We start from the raw sequence: 18046 nt of genomic DNA on the forward strand, positions 1-18046 counted from the left end.
TGCATCTGTAATCTTCCAGTGCTGAGGGGTTAATATAATCAGCTGAATCTGTCATAGACACTCATCAAGAGTGCATACCATACCTGCCCTTTCCATCTCCTTCCTTCATTCATAAAGCCACACTATAGTTTCCATCAATAAAAAGTGCCATGTGTATGGAAGAGAGGAGCTTTCATTTACAGTGCCTTCAAAAAGTATTCATACCCCTTGACATTTTCCACATTTTGTCATGTTACAACCAAAAAACGTGAATGTATTTTATTGGGATTTTATGTGATAGACCAACACAAAGTGGCACACAATTGTGAAGTGGAAGGAAAATGATAAATGTTTTTACATTTTTTTTACAAATAAATATTTAAAAACTGGGGCGCGCATTTATATTCAGCCCCCCTGAGTCAATACTTTGTAGAACCACCTTTTGCTGCAGTTACAGCTGCAAGTCTTTTTGGGGATGTCTCTACCAGGTTTGCACATCTGGAGAGTGATATTTTTGACCATTCTTCTTTACAAAATAGCTCAAGCTCTGTCAGATTGGATGGAGAGCATCTGTGAACAGCAATTTTCAAGTCTCGCCACAGATTCTCAATTGTATTTAGGTCTGGACTTTGATTGGGCCATTCTAACACATAAATATGCTTTGATATAAAATCATTCCATTGTAGCTCTGGCTGTATGTTTAGTGTCGTTGTCCTGCTGGAAGGAGAATCTCCGCCCCAGTCTCAAGTCTTTTGAAGACTCTAACAAGTTTTCTTCTAAGATTGTAAACAAAAATCAATCGGCGCAATATAATGTGAATAATTAAGTAGTAGTTGAGTAGTTGAGTAGTTAATAATTGATAATAATTACTAAAGTAGCCACTGTCACTTCATAAACAAGTAAAATCAGCAGTTGTCCCCTCAGGGGATAATCAAGACACCTGGCACACTCTGGATGCAGAGACCTCCTGTGGTAAAAGACTCCTTAATGGGTTCATAAAAAACGGACCATCTTGTTCATTGAGTGTTTAAATGGCAGAAAAATACAACATATATTGCTCTCCATTTTAAACTAATTTAATAGTATAAAAAGTAGTAGGTACAATCACAAATGAAGCACAATCAGCTTGTGCAAACTGCAAGGCATTGAAATCTCGAATTAGCCGCCGTGTGGAGGTTTTACTGAAGAAGTCAATGCCCTGACGACACACGTCTAGGGGGGCGGAGCTTGTCACACTGCACTCATTTCGAGAGGGGTGAATTACATCTGGATTTTATTCAATCAGTCATCATTAATTGCACAAACTTTTGATACACAGTATATTATATTGTACTTTACACAGTTCATTATTCTCAGATCATGTTATGTATGTTTTGTGTCACTTTATTTATGTTATAAGTCACCAAGTAGCGCAGCACTGTTTTTTGGTACAAAAATATTTCTTATAAGATTGCCCTGTATTTAGCTCCATCCATCTTCCCATCAACTCTGACCAGCTTCCAGGTCCCCGCTGAAGAAAATCATCCCTGCAACATGATGCTGCCACCACCATGTTTCACGGTGGGGATGGTGTGTTCAGGGTGATGTGGAGTGTTAGTTTTCTGACACAAATAGCATTTTCTTTTAGGCCAAAAAGTAAAATTTTGGTCTCATCTGACCAGAGCACCTTCTTCCACATGTTTGCGGTGTCCCCTACATGGCTTCTCACAAACTGTAAACATGACTTCTTATGGTTTTCTATCAATGATGGCTTTCTTCTTGCCACTGTTCCATAAATGCCAGATTTGGGGAGTGCACGACTAATAGTTGTCCTGTTAACAGATTCTCCTACCTGAGCTGTGGATCTCTGCAGCTCCTCCAGAGTTACCATGGGCCTCTTGGTTGCTTCTATAACCTAACCTTGCTTTAAACTTCTCCATAGCTTTATTCCTGACCTGTCTGGTGTGTTCCTTGGCTATCATGATGCTGTTTGTTCTCTAAGGTTCCCTAACAAATCTCTGAGGGCTTCACAAAACAGCTGTATTTATACTGAGGTTAAATTTCACATAGGTGGACTCTATTTATAAATTAGGTGACTTCTGAAGGCAATTGGTTCCACTACATTTTAATTAGGGGTATCAGAGTAAAGGGGGCTGATTTTCAGATATTTATTTGTGAAAAAAATTGAAAACCATTTATCATTTTCCTTCCACTTCACAATTATGTGCCACTTTGTGTATGTTTAATACATAAAATCCCAATAAAATACATTTATGGTTTTGGTTGCAACATGACAAAATGTGGAAAATGTCAAGGGGTGTGAATACTTTTTCAAGGCACTGTATCTATTCATCATCCATTCATTTATGTATGAATAGAGGAGGAGGAGGAGCTTCCATTTATCTATTCTTCCTCCATTCATATACAGGTAATGCCTTTCATTGATAGAAGCCAAAATACAGCTTTTATGAATAGATGAGGGGAGCAAGAAGGATAAGCATAGTCAACATTCCCAATGAGTTTCATTGACTGTAAGTACTATCCCTTGTGCTGATTTTGTTTTAAATATTTAATTAAACTTATTCTTTATAGATGTTTTTTCAATGACAGGGTCACTTTGAGGAAATGTTACACAATGTCCTTTTTCTAGATCTAAAACTATATAGATCATATATACAGTCTATAAGCAAAAACGTGTGGCAAGAGAAGAACTGACAACCTAAGAAAAATGGGTTGAGTGTTCCAGAATATGTAATGTCTGAAATAATGTTTATAAATGAAAAAGTAAGTAAATAGAAGTCAGTACATTTCTTCATGTGATGTGTAATATTTTTATAATATATATATTTCAGTGGATGATTAATAAATAATTAAGAAATTATTTGCTGAAATAAATATAACATTTTTTTCATGTATAATTGATGAATCCCATGAAAATATTAATGAGCATTTCATACTCCCAGTGAGCCGTCTAGTTTAATCTGCTTACCTATATAAGCCACAATACTCCATGAACAAAAAAAATCATCAATGAAATTGCAAAGGTTTATAGGTGAGCTGACATTATAATTAATAATAAAAATTAATTATTATTATTATTATTATTATTATTATTATTATTATTATTATTATTATTGTTATTATTATTTAACATTTCAATTTTATTGATTGATAGAAATACATTTTTGAGATTATTTAATAAGTTGCCATGAAAAATTTCAAAACTGTAAAACTCTTTTTTTCTTTATACACTTTTATCATTAACTCACTCACTCAAGAACATTTGATATTTTGTTGATTATTTGCAACTAACTACCCTTTTTATCAGCAATGTTTTAAGTACTGCACTGTAAAAAATATTGTGCTGGGTCTACTGAAAAATATTGAGGCAACTATTTGCATCAGCTTTTTAAGTACTGTTAATTAAACTTATTTTTGTCTGACTCATTAGATTTTTCATGTTTTCAACTTTGTTGTTTTAAGTAAAGCCTACTAATTTTTTTCAGTTTATAGACCATAGTGTTTTAAGTTAGGAATACATACCTTAACTTGTCTGTAACTATAGTTTTAAGTATAACCAACAAATTTTTTTCAGTTTATAGACCATAGGTTCAAGTACTGTAAATATAATGTAACATGTAATCTGCGCTAACCCCGACTTACTACCATGTTCAAAAAGTGATGTGAATTTGAAGGTGAAAAATGAAATATAAAACCACTAAATCTGGAAAATAAATAAAAAATGAAAAAAATTACTACTAGTGCTGCAACCCTAAAAAAACAGAATTTTCTGTTTTATCATATGAAAGGTGCACTCAGGTGCGCTACTAATGTCAAACCAACCAGGCTGAGGGAACTCCTTTAGCCTAGGTGTGCATATGAGTCATACTTTTGAGCAATATTAATATCAAATGATGTGTCATACATAAAACTTCAAAAAGGCAATGAGTAAATGGTTTCAATGTGGCACAGTCCACTTAGGGGGTAGGTAGTTGAAAATAGGTAATTTGAAAACTCCTGCAACTCAATGTGTACTTTCCTAGGTGAACAATCCTTTCTTTGGGAGCCAAAATCTTGTGAGAAATTGAAAAAATTTAAAAAAGGGGGGCGGCTTACCAGATGTGTGGGACCCTATCACCTATCGGGGATTTTAAGGGCTCAGATATGTCAAATGCCGCAGGCAGGAACAGCTGATGTGGTTATCCTATTCAGACATCCATCCGCCTTAGATCCTTCACTGGCGCTGGGATAGCGGTATGATGAAAATCAATTGATTTTCTGCCAATACCTTTGATGCCGGCCACCTTTTGGTTTTTAATAAAGAAGTTTTTAACCTATTACACTATGGAGGATTTCTGCTTTTGTAATCCCTTCTCATATACGGCAAGTGATACTACAGAGGCTAGTCCTGCCATACAGATACAACAGCGCTTGTGAAGGATTGGAGTCTGTTTAACCTGATCAGCTGTTCAACCTGATCAGCTGTTCTAGCCTACGGGAGCTCATCATACCGATATCCCAGCGTCAGTGAAGGATATAAGTCGGATGGATGTCTGAATAGGATAACCACATCAGCTGTTCCTGCCTACAGGATTTGACACATCTGAGCCCTTAAGACCCCGGTGATAGGGGTCCCACACATCTGGTAAGCGACCCCCCTTTTTTCAATTTTTTCAATTTCTCACAAGATTTTGGCTCCCAAAGAAAGGATTGTTCACCTAGGAAAGTACACATTGAGTTGCAGGACTTTTCGAATTACCTATTTTCAACTACTTACCCCCTAAGTGGACTGTGCCACATTGAAACCATTTACTCATGGCCTTTTTGAATTTTTATGTATGACACATCATTTGATATTAGTATTGCTCAAAAGTATGACTCATAAGCACACCTAGGCTAAAGGAGTTCCCTCAGCCTGGTTGGTTTGACATTAGTAGCGCACCTGAGTGCACCTTTCAAGTACTGTAAAGCCAACTCAATTTTTCCAGTTTATAGACCATAGATTTAAGTAAAGCCAACTCAATTTTTCCAGTTTATAGACCATAGGTTTAATTAAAGCCTACTATATATTTTCAGTTTATAGCCCAGAGGTTTAAGTTAGGAATACATACATGTATGTATTCCTAACCTAAACCTCTGGTCTATAAACTGAAAATATTGAGTTGGCTTTACTTAAAACAACAAAGTTGAAAATGTGAAAAGTCTAATGAGTCTGACAAAAATAGGTTTAGTTGACAGTACATTAAAAGCTGATGCAATAGTTGCCTCAAAATATATATATGTTGGAGACTGTATATAGATTTATATGATGTATAAATCTATATTGTATATATATATATATATTCTATATAGATGTATATAGATATAGAGACTGTATATGAATCACTTGCCTGCCTGAAAGTGTTTTTGAAAATGTACACCAGCAATGGCCTGCAGTCAGCTATAGGCTTGGCTAGACTAGAATGCAGTGGATATATATGTAAGAGATATTATATATATTTAATGCACTGTGGATCACTGAATCACTTGCCTGCTTGCCTGAAAGAATATTTGAAAACGTACACCAGCAATGGCCTGCAGTCAGATATAGGCTTGACTAGATTGGAATGCAGTGGATATATATGTTGGAGACTGTATATATATTTAATGCACTGCAGATCACTGAATCACTTGCCTGCCTGCTTGAAAGTGTATTTGAAAACGTACACCAGGAACGGTCTGCAGTGAGATCTAGCCAAACTGGATACAGTGTGTATATATATATATATATCTATATATATCTATATCTATCTATCTATCTATCTATCTATCTATCTATCTATCTATCTATCTATCTATCTATCTATCTATCTATCTATCTATCTATCTATCTATCTATATATAGTCTGACTGTATATATATATATATATATATATATATATATATATATATATATATATATATATATATATATATTAAATACACTGCAGCTAACTGAATTAACTGCCAGCAGGAACAGTCTACAGTGAGATCTAGCTAACTGAATAAACTGCCTGCTCAAAGTAAATGAAATGACACTCTCTCTTTATATCTCTCTCTCCACCAGCAACACACTACACAAGGCCGAAGTGCAGGCGGCCTTGTATAGTCTGGGACGTAGACTTAAACTCCTGAGCCATAATTGGCCAAAAGCACGCTGCCTTTGGCCAATTATGGCTCTCTTTGCTGATGGCGCTGTGATTGGCCAAAGCATGCGGGTCATAGTGCATGCCTAGCCAATCATCAGCCAGCAATGCACTGCGATGATGCAGTGCATTATGGGGCGTGACGCGCCTCTTGAACTTGGCGCGAACACCCCATAATGTTTGATCTTTGGCGAATGATTGAACAGCCGATGTTCAAGTCAAACTCATGTTCGACTCAAACTCGACGCTCATCCCTAGTCGAGACAGTAAAATGGCACCATTGGCTCACGCTGCTGTCAAAGTCAGTTAGCCAATGAGAAGAGAATGGGGATGGGGCTGGGCCATGGCTCTATGTCGGAATGGAGCTGTGGCTCGGCTTAGTTGCCCCCGTAGCAAGCTCCTTGCTCTGAGGGCACTCAACAGTAGGGAAGGGCCAGGAGCACAAAAGAGGGACCCAAGAAGAGGAGGATCCGGGCTGCTCTGTGCAACACCACTGCACAGGGGAGGTAAGTATAACATTTCTGTTATTTTTAAATAGAAAAAAATTAGGCTTTGGTATCACTTTAAATAAGGCCATTAGAATCTTAAAGAAGGAACTGGAGTTGTCACATCACTACTCCCAGACAGCCAGCTGGGCAGCTTTAAAAAATATCATCAACATTCCCATCAACAGAAGCTAGCTGACATTCGACACATGTGTATGGCAGCCTGTCTGACAGAAGCTGGCTAAACATCCAAGTTCTGTAGAACAGGCATGCCAGAAAACATCTGCCAATCAGCATCCGATCAGCGCTCACAGCCATTAGCTGCGAGCTCTAACTGGTGTGTTTAGGGAGGGAGGGGGGTTGAGGTCAATCCACCTGTCAGAACACAGTAGCTCAGCAGGGAGATCGCTCTACTAACATTGCATAGTTAGTACAGAGACTTCTTTGCCGCTTCCTTCGTTTTTTCATTCAGGCCTTTGGGCCAAACGAAAATAAAACTCATAGTATGTACCATGCATTACATGACACAACTTAGGTTCTACTACACACCAACGATGGAAATGTAGGGAACACTACATCATTGTATTGTATCAAATCACATGACCATCCACAATCTATGTTGCACTTCATTTATTTGAGGTTTTGGATTATGGCTCTATTACCCCTGCTGCTGAATATTTGGGGTAATGTTTTTTTATTTGTTTTTTTCAGTGACTATCATTTTCTCACCTTGCCTATACTTTCCTTCCTTTGTCTCCTCTTTCCTTTTTACCGACTTTTACATCTTTCATTTCTTCATTCCTTTTTCTCTCCTCTACCCATTCCCCCTTCTCCTGTCTTTTAAAATTCAACTGAAATCTTTTTCATTGGGTGTGGGCAAACTTGTTTTAAAAACTGTAATGTTCTTTGCTTAGGATATGAATGAGGAAAATAAAACCATGATTACTGTGATCCAACTCTTAGGGTTTCAGACTCCGCAGAATATAACATTTTTGATATTTTTTTTATTTCTGTTGCTTTATTGTTTGACAATTTGTGGAAACCTCCTGATCATCACACTGGTGTCCTACAGTAAAACCTTCCATTCTCCCATGTATTTCTTCCTCTCCCAGCTCGCTGTAGCAGATATCCTTTTAGCAACTGATATTCTTCCCAACATGCTCCATGCTTTTCTGGTGGAAAATATTACCTTCATTTCCATATCTAACTGTATCACCCAGTTATATTTCTTTGCTGTCTCAGAAACCTCAGAATGTCTTCTTCTGACGTTGATGTCTTACGACAGATATTTGGCCATTTGTAAGCCATTGCATTATACAATGCTGATGAACCACCGATTTTGCTGGAAGGCAGTTATCACAAGTTGGACTTTAAGTTTCCTAGCAGTATTGACTTATACTTTAAACATATCTAAATTACAGTTGTGTGGTCCCAATATTATTGATCATTTCTTCTGTGATCTTGACCCAATACTACAACTCTCTTGCTCTAATACCACCCGTGTACAACTACTAGTAACATTATCAACTGTAATCTTTGGTTTCATCCCCTTTTTTGTCATCATTATATCATATGTTTATATTATAGTCACCATTTTTGAAATCCCATCTATTACTGGGAGGCAGAAAGTTTTCTCAACATGCAGCTCCCACCTGACAGTTGTTTCCATACTTTATAGTACCCTAATATTTGTTTATTTGATACCCAGTAGAGGAAAATCATTGAACATTAAAAAATTCCTGTCATTAATGTACACTGTGGTCACCCCTATGCTTAATCCAATTATATACAGTCTGAGGAATAAAGACCTGAAAAATGTTGTAAAAAGAATTATCAACAACCTTTTGATGTTGCATTTCCATAATCATTAACATTTTCAAATTACTTAACCAGGCATGCAATGCATGATCTGATAATTAGGTAACTTTTGATTTAACGACTTTCTTACTGGGCACTTAAACCCCCTTCCTGCCCAGGCCAATTTTCAGCTTTCATTGCTGTCACAGTTTGAATGGAAATTGCACAATCATGCTACACTATACCCATATGACATTTTTATCATTTTTTTCACAAAAATAGAGCTTTCTTTTGGTGGTATTGATTCACCACTGAGGTTTTTATTTTTTGCTAAACAAAGACAGACATTTGAAAAAGCCCCCGCAGTTTTCATAGTTTGTTATTCAATTTTCAAACAGGTAATTAACTCCTTTACTGATGGGCACTGATAGGCTGCACCAATGGGCACTAATGGGCTGCACTGATGGCTGCGCTGATAGGCAGCACTGATAGGCACTGATAAGGCAGCACTGATGGGCATTGATAGGTGGCACAGATGGGCACTGATGAGGCGGCACATGTGGGCACTGATAAGGCTGCACTGATAGGTGGCACTGATGGGCACTGATAGGCAGCACTTATAGGGGGCACTGATAGGTCACACTGGTTGGCAGCATTGATGGGCACTGATAGGTGGCACTGGTGGGCATTGATAGGTGGCACTGGTGGGCACTGCTTAGCAGTGCTGATATGCACTGGCAGGTGACAGTGGTGGCCACTGGTATGTGACACTGGTGAACACTGCTTAGAAGCAGTGGGTCTGGAGTGTGTGGGACCAATGTACCTTTTACTCCAGATGGTAATCAACTTTTTTTTTCTCCTCAGCTGTCAGCGTGAGAAAAAAAAGGCGTGTACCAGCTCTGCTTACATCACATGATCAGCTGTCATTGGCTGACATCTGATCACGTAGTAAGGGACTGGGACTAATCTGTGATCAGCTGAGTCTTGTTGACTCGCTGATCACAGAGCAAGCTGGGTGCGCAGGCAGCTCATGCATGGGAGGACGTACAACGCCCTCCTGGCAATTTACGCCTGCGCTATAGCCGTCTTTCGGCTATAGCGTGGGTGGGAAGAGGTTAAAATGTTAAGGTGTATTTATAGAGAAAAATGATTTTTTTGTTTTGCATTGAATGGGGAAGGATTAGACCCTCTGTTCAGTATTTAGTTCAGTATTTATTTGGTCTCCATTCATGATATTTAGAGCTCTATTTTTATTGGTGGCTTAGTCAGAGGTAAAATCTTCCAGTGCAGACACTTGTTTCAGGAACAACAGTCTAAGAGGGGAATTAAGAAAGGATAACTGGTGCTGCGCTGTTCAATAAAACAATCCAAGCAATCAGAATATTCAAACTATATCAAGAAGCAATGTGCTGCTAAAGGTAGTAGTACACATGCGAATAATAAAAAAATCAATAAATGAACAAGAACACATCAATAGTGTAAACACTCTCCACAGTGTACTGTTGAGTGACTAATTCCAAAGTGCAAAGTGATATGGTATTAAACAAGTGCTATACAATGAAATTACTCTTCTGTAAATAAAATCATGTGTAAATACAAATGAACTGTGCAAAATACAAATAAACTGTGCAAACCAGCAATATAGTCTTTTTGTGCAAAGTGCAAATAAACTGTTCAAAACCGCAATCAAGTCTTTTCTTCTGTGCAAAAAACAGCAAAAGTGCGAAGGTGCGAAAAGACGATATACTCCTCTTCGTGCAACCACACACACTAATAAGAATGTCCTCTTACCTTACCTAATGAGGTAACTGCATGTGTATAAAATTCTGTGTTGTTTGCTTCTTCCTTATACCGCAATCCTGGGCCAATAGTATGGGTCTAATGTATTGAATGTTTTTTGTCTCCCAGTGGGTGCGTGGATATTATTGGAAAGAAAAAAGGGGGTTTCTGGATCATGTAGTGTGTAAAACCAAGTAGTTTTATATTTCATAACAAACAGTAAAGGTACTCACATTGAATTTCAAAATCATAAACAGAACTCCACGAGCGGCAAGCTCGTATGCCAATGTAAATGTCAATTCCAGTGCCTATCCATCCCTACACATGGCATCATGGTCACGTGACTTCATCAGGGGATCATGGTAGGCACTGAAACTGTCTTTAAATAATCTACAGCATTGGATATATTGGACGGCCATTTTGTTGTAGCCCAATGCAAAAATATCATAGTGGCAATGTTTAAAAAGATTGTTTCTTTAAAATGAGCGCAGCCTTTTTTCGGTGGTATCCCACTGCTGATAGGAAGAGATATACACAAACTATGTGTTCAGAATGATGCATACAGTGTATAAATAACTTGAACCACTGGAGTCAAATTAAAATAGGTAAAAATTATAAACTCTACATAAATTTTAAAAAAAGGAGGACTTATATTGCGAATGGATTTAAAATACAGGGTGAGTGAAACAACAGAACTAACGTAGGCATAATGATATTCCTAATGCAAAAATAAATGCATCCATATAATATCTTACAATGATGGATCTAGATAAATAAATTAATCAAACTAGTGCCATAAAAAATAGTAAATAATGGTATAATAAAAATAGCAACGTTAAGCCCATGGCATAATGGTATTAAAAATATATTACTGAGAGGAATGTATAAAAGGGGGGTTCAGGCATATGGGGTACTGTGACACACTGAGAAACAAATCTTCCATACAAAAAGTTATAAATACTAAAATGAATATATTAATTTCATGTGTTTCTAAAAAATATTAAATTATGAGGAGGCGCATGCGCGGCAGCACCTAAGATAGCCGCCCTGCGATAGCCACTGGAGCTTTCGGAGCAACCGACCGAGCACCACACCGGACTGTACAAGTGGGGGAAACCCCCAAGAACATAGCCCTGCAAACGGCGAACGTCCGTCGGAGCCTGGCGAGCCAGATGACCGCGGTGGGCCCTCCGCTCAGCTACGCCAAAATGGCGGCGGCTCCACAAGGCCCACACATACAGGCGGAGATGGAGCTCTCGAGGGGGGAACAGGACTCACATCCTCCACAGCCACCACAGTCCCCAGGTGAGTACTTTCCACCTCTGCCCCTGGCTGCATCCCCCGCTTCCACGGAGTCCCTCCTGGGCAGGATGGGTCTGGGCCTTCCCTCAACACCAATGTTAGACCCTCATATAGGAATGTTGCTATCAGTTCCAGAAGCCCACTCTGAAGTCCCTGTACCATCAAACTTCCCCTCCATGATGGAGGCCTTCTCCCAGCTCCTATCAAAGAGCCTGGCCCAAAATGCAGCACACATTACCTCATCCATCCATGCTGACTTGCAGCAAATAGGGATGAGGATGGACATAATTCAGAAGAGAGCTGACCAAGCAGTATCTCGCATTAATCAAAATTCAGCAAGGATACAAGATCTGCAAGACCAGCTGGAAACAGTATTTGCCAAAATCGATGACCTCGAAAACAGATCGAGACACTATAACTTTCGCGTTCGAGGACTCCCTGAATCAGAAAAAGATGTTCATGCTGCAGTAAAGACTCTCTTGCGGAACCTCATACCAGATATCACGGAGCAACAACAGGAGCTGGACAGAGCTCACAGAGCCCTACAACCCCCGTTCAGATGGCCTCCCCAGAGACATCATTGTGAAACCCCATTTCTAGTCCATAAAGGAAGAGGTGATAATAAGATCCAGGGGCTCTGAAAATCTCAAATTGATGGGACACAGGATCCAGATTCTTGCAGACTTGTCACCATATACTGTGCAAAAAAGACGCTTTCTCAAACCGTTACTCCAACTACTGCTTGACAAGGAGATCACATATCGTTGGTCCTTCTACCTTCGATTAAACTTTTCCTATAGGAACAAAAATTTTGGCTTTTCCTCATTCGCCGAAGGGGAACGTCTGCTACTGCAATTGGGTTTGATCCCCCAGGACCCTTCTTCCTCACAGAACAGCAGGAGCTCCTCCTCATCCACAAAAAGACCCCCACCAGCAAGCCCACTGCAACCCACCTGGCTTAAACAGAGCTCCAAACTTCCCCGTGATGGGCTTCCCTCCATTTGGATCCAGAACCTGTTCCGGTGCTCCCCAGTGGACTTTTCGGTTCAACGGTGACTCCTCTGGGACCTTTCCCCTTCTTTTTTTACACCCTCTGCAAAGTTGCCATATGACAGCGGGGCCCTATTCCTTTGCAGTGGCTTCCATTATTCCCATCTCAGATTTCACAGGCTCAGCAACAGCAGACCCTGTGAAATTATAGGGTTGTGGCAGAGTCAGGAGGAGGTCTCTTATTTTCTTTTATGTTATTTTATATATACCTGTATCTGGACTTCATTCAGTCCTGCTAGGTCCATATAGATGCTATTGCTTGTTGATCCCCCCCTTACTGGCGGATCCCAAAGTTGCACTTACTTTAGTTTATTCTCAATATTTTCAATATTTTGATCACCTTTTAAGGTCCGAATAGTCCTGCGGACCCTAATACTTAGATACCCCTGCCATGCCACTAAAGCCCGTAGGTCCGGTAGGGACAGTACAATCCTATTTTACACACAACCATTAGATGATAGGGTTGCTCTGTTTTATTTCTCTCCTTAATTTTCTATTATTTTTTTTGAAGCAATGTTAGAATGTTTTAAGCTCATTAGATATACGGTTTTATATGTGGCGGGGCCGTGGTGGATTAAGTGCACCTCCAGTTGAAACCAGACGCACTGATCGTGCATTTGGTTTCTTGTCCGGTTATCCCTTTGGCTGGATACCGGCCCTCTCAGGTGAAAGGGTAACAAATGGGCAGCCCATCCTACCCGGGGGTTGGGGAGGGGTCAGGGGACTCCTGTTTTACTATGTTCTGCTCTTGTTACATGTATGGCAGTTCTGTGGATCAGTTTTTAGTAACATGTCTACTCTCTCTAGTACTTTCTCTCACCCCTCTCCTCTCTCTTTCTCCTTCCTCCCTCTTGAGAGCTCCCAGGTTCTGCACTCACTTATGGCTTCTCCTCCCAGGTCTTTCACCCCAGACGAGCTTCCTCCAAGTGATCGTCGAGACAAGTTCTACCTCTCTCATAAGCAAAACCCCACGACACTCAATTTATGACTGATCTCCCCAAAGCCCATCCATCACTTAACTTTTTATCACACAATACTCAGGGATTGAACTCCCCTGTCAAGAGGGGGAAACTGTTTCAAATCTGTCATTCAATGCACACGGATATTCTCTTTTTACAGGAGACTAATTTCCCCATATCATACAAACCTACATTTCTCCATCGCAACTTCCCCCAATTTTTCATTTCATCCGCACCCAACAAAACAAAAGGGGTGGCTATATGTTTTGCTAAACATATCAATCTCTCTCAACCTCACACGATTATAGACCCTTTGGGACATTATTTACTAGTATTAGGGAACATAGATGGTGATCTATACACCTTTGTTTCATATTACTCTCCTAATAAAGGTCAACGGGCATTTTTTGAATCCATGCTACACAAACTCCGCCCTCATTTTAAGGGAACAACTATCATGGGGGGGACTCAAATTTAGCTTTTGACTTCTCCTTGGATAAGTCAGGAGATGGGCTAACGAAACCCAAACGCCCTACTAGACAGAGCGTTAAAGTAGCTAAGTTGTTACATGAAGTTGGACTGGTAGATGCTTGGAGGGAAACTAACCCTCGCTCTAAGGATTACTCACAATTCTCAGCACCCCATAATTCCTACGCCAGGATAGACCACATCTTTATACATGCCTCTACGATCCCTTTGATAGTACGGTCACGGATTATAGACTCTCCGCTATCAGTGCACTCAATGGTTACTCTATCCACCCATAGAACTTCAGGTCATAGAGAACGCAACCGTTGGCGCCTTCAGGAATCCATCCTTAACGATCCCGTACAGGCCACTATCATAGAGAAATCTATTAAAGAATACTTTAATCTAAACACCACGACGGACATTACGCCGTCCACAGTCTGGGCTGCTCATAAAGCGGTGATCAGGGGGAAATTAATGCAATTAACAGCTACACTGAAAGCGGAACACAAAAGCGATACGATCAAATTAACTGCAAACTTTCATGCTCTCGCAAAAGCACACAAACTTAATCCCAATGCGGAGTCCATGACTCAGCTGGATAGGGCTCGGGCTCTTCTCAATCTGAACCTAACCACAGCGGCGGAAAGGCACCTCAGGTGGACAGGGGCGCGTTTTTACTCCCAGAAAGATAAGATAGGAGCGAAATTGGCGGTAAAACTTACTCCTAAACCTCGTCAACTGGCATTCCCCAAAATTAAATTGAACTCAGGTGACCTGACCCAGAATCCTACCAAGATTATGGAAGCATTCCAACAGTTTTATGCGGAACTTTACAGACCGCAAAGCCAACATTCAGGACAATCACGGGGAGACTTCTTTGACTCCCTGCCTTTGCCTTCATTATCCTCAGAGCGTAGGGACCTACTTGAAAGCCCCTTCTCAGTCCCGGAGGTTCTGGACACTATTAATTCCTTGAAGCTCGGCTCTTCCCCTGGACCTGATGGGTTTTCCACCGGGTATTATAAAAAATTTGGGGAAACATTAGCCCCACATCTCACAAAGTTTTTTAACTTTCTTAGGGAAGGACATCCTTTGGGATCTGACCTAAATGCAGCATATATTTCGGTGATTCCCAAGCCAGGGAAGGATCCGAGCGAAGTTGGAAATTACAGGCCTATCTCCTTAATTAACAACGACATAAAGATTATGACCAAGATCCTAGCCAATAGACTAGCCAGTTTTATCCCCTCATACATACATAACGACCAGGTAGGGTTCATACCTGGGAGGCAAGGCCCAGATCAGATTAGAAGGACAATAGATGTCATCTCCCTCCTTAAATCTAGCTGGGATGGAGGTACCCCCCAATCAGGTTTTATTCTTTCTATTGACCTTCACAAGGTGTTCGATTCAATCGAATGGAACTACCTTTCCGAAACCCTTAGAAGATGGAACTTTGGCCCCCATTTCCTAAATATAATCAATTCTATGTACTCTAATCCCTCTGCCCAAGTACGGTTGATGGGAAGATATTCAACCTCCTTCCCAATTGGGAGGGGCACTAGGCAGGGCTGTCCCCTCTCGCCCCTTCTCTTTGCAATGGCCATTGAATCATTGGCCATAGCAATTAGAACAAACCCTGATATCAAGGGGGTGACATGCGGGGACCAGGAGCACAAATGCGCACTTTATGCGGATGATCTCTTGCTTTAATAACCATCCCGAACATTTACGGGGTCCTGAACTCATTTAGCAAACTCTCCGGCTTAAAGGTTAATATGTCCAAATCTATAGCTTTAAATATCACTGTTGCTCCCGACATAGTGACACAACTAACTAATAACTTTGAATTCTCCTGGGCCCCCATGACCATCCCTTATCTGGGGATTAATTTAACCCCAGATGTAAATAACTTCTTTAAAGCTAATTACCCCACCATGTTCAACAGGTGTAGGGGGAACTACAAAAGTGGTCGAGATGTGGTCTGTCCTGGCTGGGAAAAATACACACTGTTAAGATGACTCTCCTTCCCCGTCTCTTATATCTATTTCATTCTCTGCCAATCCTGCTTCCGAGGAAAGCTATTCGCAGATTTCAATCGGAGATTACTCGCTTTGTCTGGGGCAAAGAGGGGTATAGATGCCCATCCAAAATACTGTATCGCCTTAAGTCACAGGGAGGCTTAGGCCTCCCGGACCTATGGAACTACTTTCAAGCGGCGCAATTGTCGCAAATCTCTATCGTTTTCTCTAAGGGCCCAAAACCCGAGTGGCTCTCAATGGAAAGAAGGGCTACACCCCACAACACCACTGATTTCCTCCTGTGGTGTGATTCTACACAAAGACCTGCTATAATGGCCCCCACACTTTCTCACTCAATAGCAACATGCACTAAACTACTTAAACACCCCTCCCTTACCTCGCAGCTCAAGCCTTTATCCCACATATTTCACAACACTAAATTTCCACCGGGAGTAAATATTTGAGCATTCCGATGGTGGACTGACAAAGGCCTTTACCGGATTGGACATTTTCTATCCCCAGCTGGCCCCCTCATCTTGTCTTACTGCAAGCGTAAACTAGAAATGCCAGACACGGAACAGTTCCAATTTACACAAATCTCCCATTTCTTACACTCTATCTGGACTAACAAATCGGAACCTCCCTCAATAACCCCATATGAACATTGGTGCTCGAACCTTACGGAACAAAAGGGGGGAATCTCCTTGACTTATAATGCGCTACAGTCAAATCTGAATAAACCGCCCTACGCAGAGACCTGGAAGGAGGAAGTTTGGCAGACGACAGCTTGGTTTAAATCCTGGACACACTCCTACAAAGGTATTTATAACATCTCCCTTATAGAGGCCAGTCTAAAGGTTCTGACCAGATGGTATTATGTTCCATCCAGACTGGCATTAATATACCCCGGTACCTCACCTCTCTGTTTTTGCGGTTGCGGCCTAGAGGGCTCCATGCTACATATTTGGTGGCCTTGTCCCCGCATCAGAACTTTCTGGAAGATAACCTTTCATACAATTAGTAAACTGATTAAGGTCTCGGTTTCCCCCAATCCACATATTGCCTTATTTAATCATGATATACCCAATACACCTAAGCACTTACAGGTACTATCCTACTTCGTTTTATTAGGTGCAAAAATCACCATAGCAAAAGCTTGGAAGAGAACCACGGTCTCCTTCCAGGCTTGCAAGAGGAAAGTGTCCTGGATCATGTCCCAGGAACAAATAGTAGCAAAACTGAATGACAAAATTGAGAAATTTAATACCATCTGGGAACCTTGGGCCACGTTTTGCAACATATCTCTTATCCCGGGTATTGAACCTGACGCAAGTATAGCCTCTGTTATTAAATAAACCTCACTCCACCTTCCCCTTCCTTTCTTTCCCCTTTTCACACATTTTCTGTCTTCCCTTTTCGAGATTGATCAGACCCTGCTATTTCTCAGGTATAATTTGACCTATTTGCACACTGAGGAGAGCTCTCGGGAGATTGTTAATCAGAGTATCGGTGGGACCCTTTCTCCCTCTCACTAGAGGTTAAACAGGCACCACAGTAACAAACTGGAAGTGGGGGGCTCCGTTCTGTTAACCCTTTCAGCCAATATATAACGTTCCTGGGGAGTCGGCTGGACCGGGGCAGAGCCTAAACACACCTTCAGGAAGATCCCAATGGGGGGTGTGTAAGGGCTCCCGGGGCCATCCGACGTCCATCCTCCGGGAGCGAATTCCTACTTTTGCCTGTCCTCCTGTATTGGGGGGTCCCCTGGATATCTCTGATCAGTACATGCAGATCTAATGATCTGCCCTTACCTTGCGGTCTCTAGAGACTTCTGAGGGTCTTCACTAAAGGATATTCACCTGTTAGTATATCCTCATAAGGAATTCCTGCGAACCAGGAGACCTGGTTTAGTTCTCTAACATTCAGGACTGTTTATATTCTGTTCATGAGAATCTCTAAGAATTTACATAGATAATCTTTTATTGAATAGTTATTTCACTTTTTTTTTACCTTTCACTCTGTGCTTCACAGAACAGTTTAATACTCTAATGAGTCTCGGT

The 18046-nt window shown here is 40.7% G+C and overlaps 1 protein-coding gene across 1 annotated transcript; it reads left to right on the top strand.

Moving 5' to 3' along the window:
* The first annotated feature begins 7524 nt into the window (after positions 1–7524).
* On the top strand, positions 7525–8478 carry LOC141134806 (olfactory receptor 11L1-like). Its single transcript, XM_073624240.1, has one exon. The coding sequence runs from the start codon at positions 7525–7527 to the stop codon at positions 8476–8478; it is 954 nt and encodes a 317-aa protein (XP_073480341.1).
* Positions 8479–18046: the final 9568 nt, after the last annotated feature.

Source organism: Aquarana catesbeiana, linkage group LG03 (genome assembly GCF_042186555.1).
Source record: "Aquarana catesbeiana isolate 2022-GZ linkage group LG03, ASM4218655v1, whole genome shotgun sequence".
Lineage (NCBI taxonomy): Eukaryota > Metazoa > Chordata > Amphibia > Anura > Ranidae > Aquarana > Aquarana catesbeiana.

Excerpts from the sequence above, each read along its gene's own strand:
- LOC141134806 (XM_073624240.1), top strand. The coding sequence starts at position 7,525 with ATGAATGAGGAAAATAAAACCATGATTACTGTGATCCAACTCTTAGGG.